Below are 13454 nucleotides of genomic sequence, written 5' to 3' on the forward strand. Positions count from 1 at the left end.
AATCAAAGTTCTCCCGTCTTGGATCAGTTTCTGTGAGACTTTGGAGAAATGGGAATTTTTATGTTCTCTCCTCAGTTTCTTAGTCCTCTGTTCTTATTTCCGATTCTCAGAGTTGCATGGTAGAACTGATTTCTTCTTTGAAAAGGCAGAAGTAAATGCTCCTGCACCATCTTTCATACTTTTCTTAAGACTCATCCCTTCTAAATAGTCACATAATTCACTAAAGTCTGCGTATGCTAAAACCAGCATAAACTTTTGTGACCAGTTAGTTCTGCAGGGCTGTTCAGTAAGTACAAGTCAAACATGGATTTGAATACCTGGAAACTGTTGTGTTAACACTGCAAATACTGGTTTAGAATTGTATGTTGTGCTCTGACCCTGGCAGTAGACTGGATGTCAGGAGATATAAATCGATGTATTGGGTTGAAGAAGGGATTCACTTCAATTTATACTGAAAATTCACTGATTTTTCGTTTCTTGAGAAAAAATGTGATTCAGACACACCTAGGCTGCTCTCCTGCTTCAAAGAAGTGATTACAGCAAATTAGGAGATGAAATTTATTCTTTCCTGTTCCTTCTTTCACATGCTAAGTAATCACACTTTCTCTATAGGCATGTGAAAAATAGAAAACATTACAGCATAGGAACTCCTAGGTATGAGCAAACCTATCAGCCTTCTCAGACTCCAGTGAATGTGACAGCATATTTCTGGGTCACACACCATGTAGCATTGTTGTTCCTGTGAGTGGGGTCACATGGCAAAAGTCCTTCCAGTGATGTGCTGAGAGGCAGATGATGGGCAGAGCCACATTTGAGTAATGTGTCTTCGAGCAGGGCACTTGCCAGCGTGCAGCCCTGCTAGATGGCACATTCCCAGCTATGCTGTGACCTTCTGGGCTTAGTGCAGCCGGTCGCCAGGTCACAGCTCAAGCTACTGAGTGATATGATGAAGGCTGGGTCTGGGGCTTACAGTGAGGAAAATGGATACATTTTCATATAACTGGAGTCAAATGTGAGCCCTCACAGGTCTCTTTTGAGCATTTCCTGGGTTGATTATAAAATCCTGCCTATAAAACTGAGAAACAGGGAACAGAGAAGCTGAAGAACTGGGAGTTTAATCCAGATAACCCAGGCACCAGCCTAGGATTCTCACTCTTGGTCCATCTTTACTTCTTGTTTTCCATTCCCTTAATGGCCTAAGCTCTTTGTTCCCCTCCCTTTCTGCTTCCCACATAGATATTTCAACATCTGTATATGTCTGTGTATGTGGAATATCAGCAAAGCTGATACTTTGCTCCCTACAGAGTTCCTTGTGACCACTCTCTCATGTAACTAATCCATAGCAATGTATACTCCGGCAAGGAAAATTAAAAGGTTGGGAACCACTGACCTAACTTCTTAGTAAGCAGTACAGCTGGCAATCAGATGTAACCCGAGCTCCTCGTTATTGGAGCTGCCTCAGCTATTCATAGCAAAGTAAAATTGCTATGGGAATTGAGCTGGATTTATTTTGTTTGAATGCAAATTATCCCAGGTCAGACAGGCTCAGATCTTCTGCCCCCTCAAATTCATTTGCGTCAGCTCTGCCAGGCTGAAGCTTTTATCTGGAGGATCTTTGCTGGAGAAAAGTGGGTACGAATAGTGAACTGCCACTGTCTAGAGCATTTGCTTTGCGGCTTTGATGCAGTCAGTGTAAGTCTCTCTGAAGCCAAGACGTCTGCACAGAGTGGAGAGTCTGCCATCAGCTAGCCCTGTGTGGTGTCTAAGCGTGTTGGGTAAGCGTCTCCAGTGGTTGCAACTTCAACAGGGCACCTTGTAAGGGAGAGGAAGTCTTTTAGGCTTGTCTGCTGCTTTCACTCATGGTATGAAATGTTCTTCTGAAATGTCCGGCTGCCAAAGTCCCATCATCACTCAAAAGGCTGTGTTTTCACTAAAAAAACCCCAAGTTTGAATCTAGTACACATGATGATAAAGGGTAAAAAAAACTTTTTAAAACTCAGTTGAAAATGGTTCAAGAAATCAGAAAGAAAATATAACACCAAAGCTCTTCTTCTTAATTTAAAAAAAAATCTCGTAATGTATAGTGTTGTTTCCTGCAAAGCCTGATTCATGACTTTTAATGTTTGGAGTTGCATGTCTGATAGGGAGGAATGTTCCTGATCAGAAGCATTCAAGCAAGCATCTGTTAATGTAAAGTACCTATGGAAAAGAATTTCCAAGTACTGATTTTATTTTTGATTATCAGTTTGTTTGGTTTTTTAAACTATGCATTTTCTATGTCACTATGTCCTAATTTCATTGGTTTTGCCTTTATCAGAACCATACGAGTAGAAGATTCATTAAGAAGGTATACACTTTGCCTAAAACATTAGTATACCTGAATTCCATCCACATAAAATTGATTAGCTGTACACAAAGAAGGAGGAGAATCTTGCCAGCAGATTTTCGTTGCACCTAATCCTTCAAGAAGCATGAAGAATTCATAGCAAACCAATGTCAGAGTGAGATTCTGCCCTGTCCAAAGGTCTGTTAAAGATCCAGGCATCTTGAAGTCACATTTTGGAGATTTAAGAAGAATATAAATGGTGCTTTTATTTTGTGCTGTTACACAGAATGAGAGGACAGAGAGGGCTGCATTTTCTACACTTAAAAATTTCCAAAAAGTACACCTCCGCTCACAATTCAAGGATTATCTGAAGCTGTGCGCTCAGTTTACAAGGGATGCTAGATAAGGGGACTAACTAAGCTGCCTTCTGAAGTCAGTTGTTCTGTTATTCTTGAGGTACTGTATGTAACTAATCAACTGTAAGACAGCAAATAACAAATAGTGGGCTGCCTCTTTTTAGAAAAAGTGAAGCATAAATGCATTCATGAAACAATCCTGCTGTTTCCTGTTTCCTTTGTGATGGATTTCAGAACTGTCATAACTAATAAAATATCTAGATTTTATCTTACAGATGCAGGGATTTGCTTAAACAGGCCATACCCAACTGCTTGTACAGCTACCAAGCCTAAATTCAAGCTGTTGGTTTTAGGTAATTGCCTTCCGGAACCATTACAGCAAGTCAAAGAGCTGTACTGATGGAATCATTAATGAAGGGATCCTGAGTGCAACTTGATAAACTTTTGGCATGTATCTTAAATATCGTTAGTGTATAGTTAGTGTCTGTAGTTTACATTAGTATTTTTCTTCTGTTCGTTTATCATGCCTACTTCTGTTTCTTAAAAAAAAACCCAAAAAATGAGAAATGAGGGTGCTCACGCACTGACAAGCAAGTATTTAATCTGTGGCAAAGCAATCAAATTGGTGCTAGTTCTAGAATATCTCATTACCCTGCAATAAATACCAATTTAATACATTTAAATGCCAGTGTGAGTGGTTCAGTTACCCTAAGTGGAGGAACAAATAAGAATATTTCCTTATTTGCCATATGTTGACAGGGGGTTCCATAAAGATGTTTTAAACAAGTTCAGTCAACTGCAGAAATACAAAGGCACTATTCAGAGGTAACACTGTCTTTTTTCATATAGGAATAATTAAAGACATGCAATTTTGTTACCTTGTTTTAATAATTGCTGAGTGTTCTGCATAGCATTTTTTTTTTGGGCAACCAAACAGAGTACTCTTTCATGATTAACTCAGACTGGCAATTTAAACACCGTATTCTCCTTCTGTCAGATCTTCAGATAATAAAATACTATATTGTTAAGAACTCTTAACATTTTACATTTGCAAGAAATCTATGTTATGTTAGAAAACAGAATAAATTGAGTTATTTCTGTGAGTCACTTAGAATCTAAAGGAAAATGTGATCTGCTGCACAATTCTCACATCAGAATAGGCAACCAGTGATTCTAATGCTTCTTTCACAATACAAATATTTCAGTCTCTATAAAGGACATTAACTTAACCTAAACATTTGCTGTGGTACAGAGCCAGATATTACAGTCGGGTGGAAATCACTAAAGGTCTGCTGAGGTTATTCTCATCAGCCCAGGACCCTGTCCAATAAAACATTACATTTGTACTTCTCTGACTCCAGGGTAGTACCGGGTAGTAACTGCCCATGTACAGACTTGATACTTTTCTGAAGGATGGGTAAATTTTTTTGGCAAACATAAAAGCTAGGGAAAAGTTTAGTTAAATTCTCTCTTTCATTTAGTTTGTTCACATTCCTTTGTGCTGCCTGGTTTGGGATAGGATCAAAAATGAACATGCCCTGAGTTTTAATCATGGGATTTCTGACTTCAATAATACATCTGTATTATTGGAAACCTCTTGAGAATCCATTCTCACTAGTTTCCCAGAACATTTTCTTTCCCAAATTGGTATAAACACACTCTGGAATTGCTCGCAGAGACAATGTTCCGCTCAATGGGAGCTACTGGGTGCTTAACACTCTTCAAAAGTTGGTCATTTATTTAACAACCTGTGTATGGATTTAGGGTCCAGACTTTTCAGTTTTTGTTGGAGAATCATGGATTGTGCCCGTCACTGTGTCTCAGAAGCTTGTTCACTTTACCCAGTGCTTCAGTAACATGGGTGATTCTGTGTGAAGTGCCCTTCTAAGGGGAACAGAAACAGTACATGGAGGCAAAATGCGCCTCAGCTCTGTTAGCTGCTGTTGTCCCCTTTGCAGTTACCACCCAGAAAAGGGGCTGTAGGTCATCCTGGAGAGGGAATGAACTTCTTTAATTACTATGATTTACTGCCGTTGGTTTGCCTGTTTGCTCATGATGCTTCCCGAGGGTAAACGTATCTTTCACCTCAGCAATGCTTTCTGCAATTCGGCTCCTTCTTTCTGCTTTGCCAGATATGTTGCTTGTCATTTTTTCTACCTAATTTCACATCTTAATTTGCTCGTTTTGATTATGTTTTCCAGAGCATTGACATTTTGACCCTAACCTGAGAGGTGCTCAATAATCCATCTCTCAAAAAGTCAGTTAATAATATCAGGTATCCACAATTCCAGGTCAGGCTGCACTATACTGCTGGCTATAATTCTTGGAAGTAGTTTTGCTTATGACTCTAGTAAGGTTATAGTTTCTCTGTATGTAGTCTATAGTCAGATTACCAACTTGACCCATCCCAAGAGGTGAGTCTACTTCATTACACATTCTCTAAAGAAACAATAATTTATTTAGACTGCTTACATGATGCAGGATTGCTTTGAATAACTTTGTATTGGTTGAAAATCCTTGCTTTGGAGGAAAGAGGAATCCTTAAGATGGATGTTGGCAAACTTAACACACAGTGCAGCGTGTTGGTATTTGAAAATTGGTATCTGCCCAATTCTAGAGGCCAGTCTTAGCCCAAAAGCAACTTCTGGCTGTTGTCAGGTATCTCTAAATTACGTGAATAGCTGGATGTGTTTAAAGGTCATCTAGATGTGGTGTGGAGGGATATGGTTTAGGGGTGAACTTTGTAGAGGAGGATTAATGGTTGGAGTCAATGATCCCAAGGGTCTTTTCCAACCTGAATGATTCTGTGACTCTATGTTCTCTGGATCTGCATCTTACCCGCTTTCTTCTAAGATGCTCATTATTCCAGTATGGGAAATAGGCAGACAAAACCCACAGGTGGGACATTGGAGCTAGGAAAGTTTCTCCTCCAGCAAGAGAATTCTTTGGTGGCAAAGAGAGGTCTTTTGTATTTCCTTTGTGGTGTCAAAGTGCCAGCGACTTTGCAGAGCATGTGGCAGAAAATGAGAGCTTAACTTTGATGAAAATTAACTTTAGCTAAGATAATTTCATGAGTTTCACTGCAAAGTGAATGAGGAAAGACTCCAATGTGCTGTGACATGAGATGGTCCCAAGAGTATTGTGATGTGAATATTAGGTATATAGACATCTTTGACCTCAGATAATTTTAAATAACCAGAAATCATCTGTTCCTATTCTTTATATTTCAAGGAAGTTCTTAATTTACATTTTTATTTGTTTTAAGTAGAACTAAAAACTGTACTTCATGTCTCTGTACTTTATGTACTGTAACTCTTGTTATGTTTGAATCAATGATTTGTAGTTTTTAGGAGCTGGACAGTTGGGAAATAACACAACAGAAGTCTTGGATCAATGTCCACTTAAGTCTGTGGAAAGCTTTATGCCAATTTCAGTTGGCCTTTTGTCAGTCTTTTAAAACTTTGCATGAATGTTTGCAACTATTTTAATGGGTGTGAAATGACATTTAACTCTTCCTTTTGAGCGGTTTTTCATCCAGAGTACATGCACACTCATCTAATGGTATAGATCATTGATTTCTTAGGCAATTGTTTTAGGTTGTCAGTTAAGACACAGTCGTTTTTTAGTACCTAATTTTATGTTATATGCTGGTAACACTGAATAGAGGATTCTAGGTACAAGTAGTATTCCTCGGGCAATACATGCAAATGTTTTAGCACTTATTTAGTTGAGATATTCTTGTCATTATACAAACTATAATTTAACTTCTCATCAGTCAGTATTAAGTAGTTACACTTAACAGTGGCATTGCAGTTCATTTATTCGTATGTTTTAACTCTCAGTTTCGTTTCATTATGCTTCTTACCTCATTATTTGCATCTGGTTTATGCAACTTCCGTAACTTTAATATGCATGTAGCCAAGCTGTTGCCTTTAATTTAATTAGTATGTAATGAAAGTGCCTTGTATGCTCACAGAGAAACCACAGCCACAAGACTCTTCTAGTATAGAGTAAGGGTTGGTCTACTATCTCAGAACCTAGCTCTGTTAAATTATAGGCAAAAAATATGTTCTGAAAATCCTTTGCTCGCTGTCACTGCTGGTTTTTATGGAGAGTCTGATTTTTGGAGATGCCGAAACTTCAAAATGAATTAGGTATACAGGCTGGTAAGCTGCCAAAAGCTTCACTCGGAGTCTAAGAACACAGAGGGAGGAAAATGGGAGCAGCCTTTTTGCTGTCCTAGTAGGAGACCAATGAGACCTGTTAGAAACAGATATGTTAGCATGTGACTTTCAAAAGCATTCTGTGTGGGTCAGAAATCAGTGGAAGATTTACCTGGTTTTGCACAGTTAAGATGAACTTTCAGTGGTTTAAAAAATTCTCCTTATTTTTCAGTTTATATTGTCTAACTTCATTTTTAAAAAAATCTTGCAGCAGGTATTTTATTATCATTTCCCTTGCCCAAATTTCATGTTGAGATTCTTCGTCCTTTTGAAACACACCAAGAAAGTGGACCAAGTGCCTCACCTTGGTGATAATAGCCTGATACTGAGGAATTTCACAAGGACATGTTGGATCTGAAAATTCATTTAGCCCAGAGCTAAGCAAACCTTTCATAACAAATAACAAGTGGGAGGAATGCTGCCTTCTCTTCTCAACTTTTCTACAAACAAACTGCAAGTTCCTCTAATTTATTGATTCAGAATTATTTGCTAACCATACAGATCAACATAGGTCCTTCTGTTTACTTTCCAGTGGCATGGAATATCCCTTACAGAAGGATAGCAAATATGTGTTGTGAGGGAAGAACAAGAGAACAACAAATTCCAACTGAGCAGTCTCTTGGGTTTTCCTTCCCACCATATTCTCACAATTACTGCTATTATTAGCGATAGCCACAGTGGGAGAGAGAGGGGAATAGACGGGAGTCCCTGGTCTTTTTCATGCTGTGTTGTCTAGACTTAGCAAGAATGTAAGATTTTGTCATCCTGCTTACTTTCATGGTGTTATAATTGCAGAGAATCTGAAATAAAAATGGAGTTTTGACCTATCTGACTCTTTTCTAGTTGGGTCCTAAACCCATCAAAGTTAGTGGAAAGATATTATTGAGTTCTGATTCAGGGAGTATCATGTGTATACTTAAAGCTATGCTGGCAATAGGAAGCTTAATGCATAAATTTCCATAACAGTTTTAACAGTATTTGTTCATCTGCTGAAGTATTATCTGGATAAACATAATGTATCTAACTCACAATTAGAGAGGCATTTTGTGTATGTGGAGAAAAACTTCCCAGAAACTCCTTTTTTAAAACACTTACACTGCCCGGGAGTACAGACTAGCCAAAATTTGTTCTTCAAGAAACTGGAATTCCTTGGCACTGTAAAGTCAAGTTCCTCTGTGCTCTGGCATTTCTTAGCTGGCATATTCTCCAGCCAAGATGACCATAGCCATAGGCCACTTTTCTCTTCCTTAAGGCTAAAATTCAGGAATCTGCAAGAGAAGTATCTGGCAATTGTTGCCCTATTCCCCTCTCACAGCCATCTGGAGGACTGCATCTCTGTCAGGAGCCAGGTCAGCATTCTCAGCATTACTTTGGAATTACCAAAGAGATCATTTTTATATGAATCCTTGAAATCCTCCCATACCTGGAAGAAATGGAAAATGGTCTGTGATTGAATGAGTGTCCAGATTGCTCTGTGGCACTTCCCCTTTCTTCTTGACAACTTCATAAAACTAAATGTTATCAAAAGAAAGTATCTTTCATTCACACAACATTTTTCAATTTGGAGGATGTGTCTGATGTAAAACGCAAAGGAAAGCAGTCTTATTGGAGGTTTAGGGTCACTTCTGCTGGGAAAAAAAATGAATGCATTTGTAAGGCACTTGGTCAGCTACAGCCTATGTAGAAGCGCAGCAATATACATGCAGCGCAGGGCCTAGAATTCAGCTTGCTTTCCCTTCCAACACACAAATTCTCAATCCACCCTTATAATGTTAAATATAGAAATTACATTTGAGGCTGAAACTTGGTGTACATCAGGGACAGTTTCTTACAGGAAAATGTAGAAAACCCTTTGTTCCATATGGTTTGAATCATTTTCAAAATGAATCCTACAGGAATAATTTCAGATGTGGAAACCTTTAAAATGGGGAAATAAAAACCAGATTCACTACATTTCTCTTTTCTAACTGAAAAAAAAATAATCATTTAGCAGTGCACAGTTATCAGTGCACTTTAGTAGATAAAGACTGCCTCTCAGAACCACATCTAAATTGTGTGATGACACACATCATAAGGATTAAAATAATAGTCTTCTTCCCTACAGGAAAGCAGTTTTTCATGACCAAATGTGCACTGACATTTGAAATATGCCAACTTATTGCAGTGAGCAGGCAAGTTAAATTCTTGTCAATTATTTAAAACCTGTTTCTTATGGACAGGGGCAATTTTATCCTTCATTTAGAATGTTAAGTAGATATAGGCTGAGATATATAATCATAAATTTATGTTGAAGAAAGGAGAGGGGGCAAATTGTTAATCAGAATGTCATCTATGTTTGTTTTCCTGTTATTTTTCAGGAGGCAATTAGGACCCTCCCAGTTCATACTATAGAATCTTTTCTATTGTTAAAATTAAGATCACAGTATGATTTTCTGAGGGCTATTATTAGGCCCCCAAGGAGAGATTCTTATATTGTGGAGTACTGCGAAACTACCTTTGATTTGGAATTTCCAAGATAAGAGCATAATGTATGGCTATAGAGTGTTGAGGACTTGCATATCTCTGATAAATCTTTTCAGCTGGAATAGACGTAAAGTCAGTTTTAGCATTAACTTAGTAAACAGTGAAAGCTGTGAAGATCTGTAACTTTCTATTTTCACTTGCCTTTCATTTTCTGTTGAGTTTTCCTCATGGGAAGCAGTTCTGAAAGTGCAGAAAATTCCACAAATCCTTAAGAATGCTTACATTAAGCATTCAAACTGCTCTCCTGATACCCTTGGCAATCTGGTCCTAGAGGGCTGGGCTAAAGAAAAGCATCCATTTCAGAAGGGCATAGGTGATACATGCCTAATATGTGCATTTTCAAAGAATACTTTTTGAGGAAGGAGGTGGAATCATGATCTGGGAGGACTTAAGATGTCGGGCAAGATGGTTTGCAATTGACATTTCTTTGTCTGCGCATATTTTTCTGAAGCATAAGAGATATGTAGTCCTTTCGGGATGTCAGTTTTGGCAGAAGGGTGTTGGCACATGGTAGAGTCTCGCTGATCCAAAACAAAAATCTGTATCTACTATTACATATCTCATGTAAAAGAGTTACCTGATGAAACTTCTTGCTTTTTGACTTGGTAAAAAGGAGTGTTTATTACAACATGTTTTACAAAACCGAGAAATGAAATAAAATCATAACTGATTAATGAGCTGCATGGAAATACTTCCTCAGTGCCACCCACATTTCCCTGGCCCTCATCCTGGAAACACTTCATCACATGTGCAGTTTTATGCACAGACACTATGTGAAAACTACGGTGTAGTTTTCCCATGCTTACTTCTGCCTTTCAGAGATCCAAGAAGGAAAACAATCAGATACTTGCTTCCACTGATCAGTTTTTTATTGTAGAAGGGAATAAATTTTAACCTGCATTTATGATGATTAAATTGCAGGGAGTTGATCACTGATAGTACTAAAATGTTCAGATGCTTCCACTTTGTGCTGTTGTGCTATAAGGTACTTGCATTTCTACTTAGAGTAACCTTAAGTCTGAGATTCCTGTCTAGTAACACCTTGTTCTGAAAAGAACACTTTGAATCTTAATTCAAGTATTTTGTTTTACTAATGTATGCATTTACTAGAAGTTGCATTTTCCAAAAGCATTGTCTTTTTATGTGGCTCTGTATATCCCGTACACAAACACACATACAAAGAAATCTGTCCTGTGAAGAATGGATTAATATTGCGTGTGCCATTATTCATGGCACTCTGAGAGTGCTATGCTTCCAATCCCACAACTTTTTTGTTTTGTTTGTTACCAGATGTGAAACCTGGTCATCTCCAAAGTGAAACAAATCATAATTTAATTGGGAAGACTATCTAGATTATAACTTGAATAAATCTAATTTAGTGGAGCATATTTCAACCTGTCTAGACTTTGATGGGAGGTCACTTTAAGAGCTAGCATGTTCCAGCTGTGAACCTTGACAGTCTTTTCTCTAATTTGTGGTGCTGTTTCTTCTTTTCAGTCAGGTTTGATAAGGACACGGAAGATCGAGTTCCTTATATCTCCATTACCTCAGCATCTAGCCCAGGAGCACAACTACACATCACCTGCTGGACACCATCCTCATGTCCTGTATAAACGAACTGCAGAAGAGAAGGTGCACCGGTACACAGTAGAGTCCAATCCCAAATACTTTTCTTTTGGTCATCACAGAATTCACACTTCCCACAAGTATCATGCTCAAGCGAACGGTTACCACCATGGAAAATTTCAAAAGCAGCATTTTTGTGGACGTCGCAAGAAATGTATGTAAGGAAACTTTCTCTCCTTGTTTGAGGTAGTGGCTCTTAGAGACTGTCTGGTGGTTCTGAGGTGTGGTTCACAGTCACCTTTGTGATGGAGACATAAGAATTTTAAATTATACATTTCTGAAGTTAAATAGATATGAGTAACTTGGTTATTCCTGTAAATTGATGCCATCCTCTGTTTATTAGGCCATCAGAATCCCTGTTTAGTTTTCTTGTTGTCTACCTAGATTAAAAGTTCCCTTGCCTGATTTTTTTGACCTTGACATAGCTTTCAGTGAGTCATTTTGCACAGTGATGGATGCCAGGTCCCTGAACTCTGTATTAGTTTGGGGATACATAACTAATTAGACTTGAAGATGGAGAAAAATTCTTCAAAATCATTAGTTTCTGAGAGGATAGAGAATAAGACTTTCAGAACTCACCATTTGATAAAGAAATTTTCAGTAACTGAGATCTTCAAAAAGAGCCGCCTATGTAAATTTTTTAAATAAGATCTTGAAGCCACCTCTTAAAAAACATTTTGGAATATATTATCCTGCCAAGGTCTATTCTGAGTCCTTCATTAGGCCCTCAAATTGCAGAACATTTTAGAGCCCCCTTGGACCCTATATCTGTACTTACAGCATTCAGCTGATTCTTTTTGAAAGCTGATCCGCTTCAGAGCTGAGTTTCTTAATGAGGGTCTCCAGGACTGCACACACTATTGAAAACATGGTCTCAGTCCAGTTATATTCTTCCAACTTCCTGCGTTCTGAGAAAATGAGCAGGTTCCTTTTCCAAAAGGCATGTAAGGAAGAAAGAGAAAACAGATAGAAGGGAAGGAATGAGAAAGGAGGTAGTGGAAAAGGTGGCTGGCTGAAACTGAAGCCTATCCGAGGCCTGAAGAGCGCTTATTAAAAGTTGACTGCTTCTTCAGAAATCCTTCTGCCTCGATTTCAAAGCTAGACCTCAAATGCCAGATGCACAAGCCTATGATTCAACCTGTAAACATTTGCACTCTGATGCAGTTCAAAACTATCTCATTACATACTCCCTTTTCCCTCCTGTCTGGTTTTCCTGCTGCCTGTGTCAGAGCAGAGGCCAATGGTGCTGCGCTAGCTCAGCTGCTCTACAGTGCTTTATTTTATTTGTGTTGTCCACTGTGGTCTCGCACCATATTTCCTGTAACCCCTGTGACTGCTTGTCCAAATTCAGAATTAATCATGTACCTTTGAGCTTTTATACAGTGCTTATCCCTATAATAAATGAATGCATTTTGAACACTTTTCATAACCTCCTGGGATGCGAGAAGAAACACTTATCATTATTGTCTTATAAAGAGGACTCACAGACACAAGAGAGGTCAAAAGTAATCATTGCTTCTGGGTACCAAATCAATAAGCTGAGATTTTCTTTTAAATATTTATCAGAATATATACTCCTGTAATTGTATGTGTGTATCTGTATACTCAGTAATTTCAATTACAGCTATGAGTTCTTAGCTGCTTATTCAAGCTGGGTTTCTGTTAAATGAAGAACATGCAATTAGCATCCAACTGTGATGAGTTTAGTGTAAGTAATTTACCCATCATTGCTTAGGAACTTGGTGTCAGGTGCACTGTTAGGATCTGATTCAGAAAGATGGCATTTGATTACCTTAACCGTGAAGCTCTTTCTTTGCACATCTTGCAGTCCATACTTGTAACCTGCTGAGAGAAAGAAAGAAGAAGTTCTGAAAAATAACAACCTCTGTTAAATATAGTTCACAGTGGCTTAGTTCTTGAAAGCAGACCATTGTTGTGCATTCTATGGTATTCTTGATTTCCCAGTTTGGCATGGAAGGAAGTAGCGTCTGTTTTAGTTCTGTCATTGGAGTAACTTTCTGATGAGGCACAGGCAGGAATTTTTTAATTACCTGAGGCTCCCTCACTTGTGTCAAGTTACATCCTGTGTCAAAAAAAAAAATCCTATTGTTATCCAAATAGTATTTTAAAATACCTTTATGTTAATTCACGATGCAAAGGCAGTGTACGTTTATGCAAAAGAAGCTATGAATAATGAGCATTATGGGATGTAGGACAGATTTCTTCTCCCATTTTCTGACTCTCTGAAGAAATGACTCTAACCATGCCACTGACCAAGCATAGAGGCAAAAAGTGCACCCTGGAAATGGGATATGAGGGCTGGATGCACGTATCCTGCTCTCAAGCCCTTCTTGCTGTTGCCTGTCATTTCTCTATGCTACATAAATATGTTCCCAGCAG

The 13454-nt window shown here is 38.4% G+C and overlaps 1 protein-coding gene across 1 annotated transcript in view; it reads left to right on the forward strand.

Moving 5' to 3' along the window:
- Positions 1 to 13454, forward strand: part of ADAMTS18 (ADAM metallopeptidase with thrombospondin type 1 motif, 18) — a 73941-nt gene that overhangs the window by 15551 nt on the left and 44936 nt on the right. The window contains exon 3 of the mRNA XM_009870522.1: positions 10926 to 11208. Within this exon, the coding sequence (XP_009868824.1) occupies positions 10926 to 11208 (283 nt within the window). The remainder of the gene's footprint in view (positions 1 to 10925; positions 11209 to 13454) is intronic.

The sequence above is a fragment of the Apaloderma vittatum genome, unplaced genomic scaffold (genome assembly GCF_000703405.1).
Source record: "Apaloderma vittatum isolate BGI_N311 unplaced genomic scaffold, ASM70340v1 scaffold22025, whole genome shotgun sequence".
NCBI classification, from domain to species: domain Eukaryota; kingdom Metazoa; phylum Chordata; class Aves; order Trogoniformes; family Trogonidae; genus Apaloderma; species Apaloderma vittatum.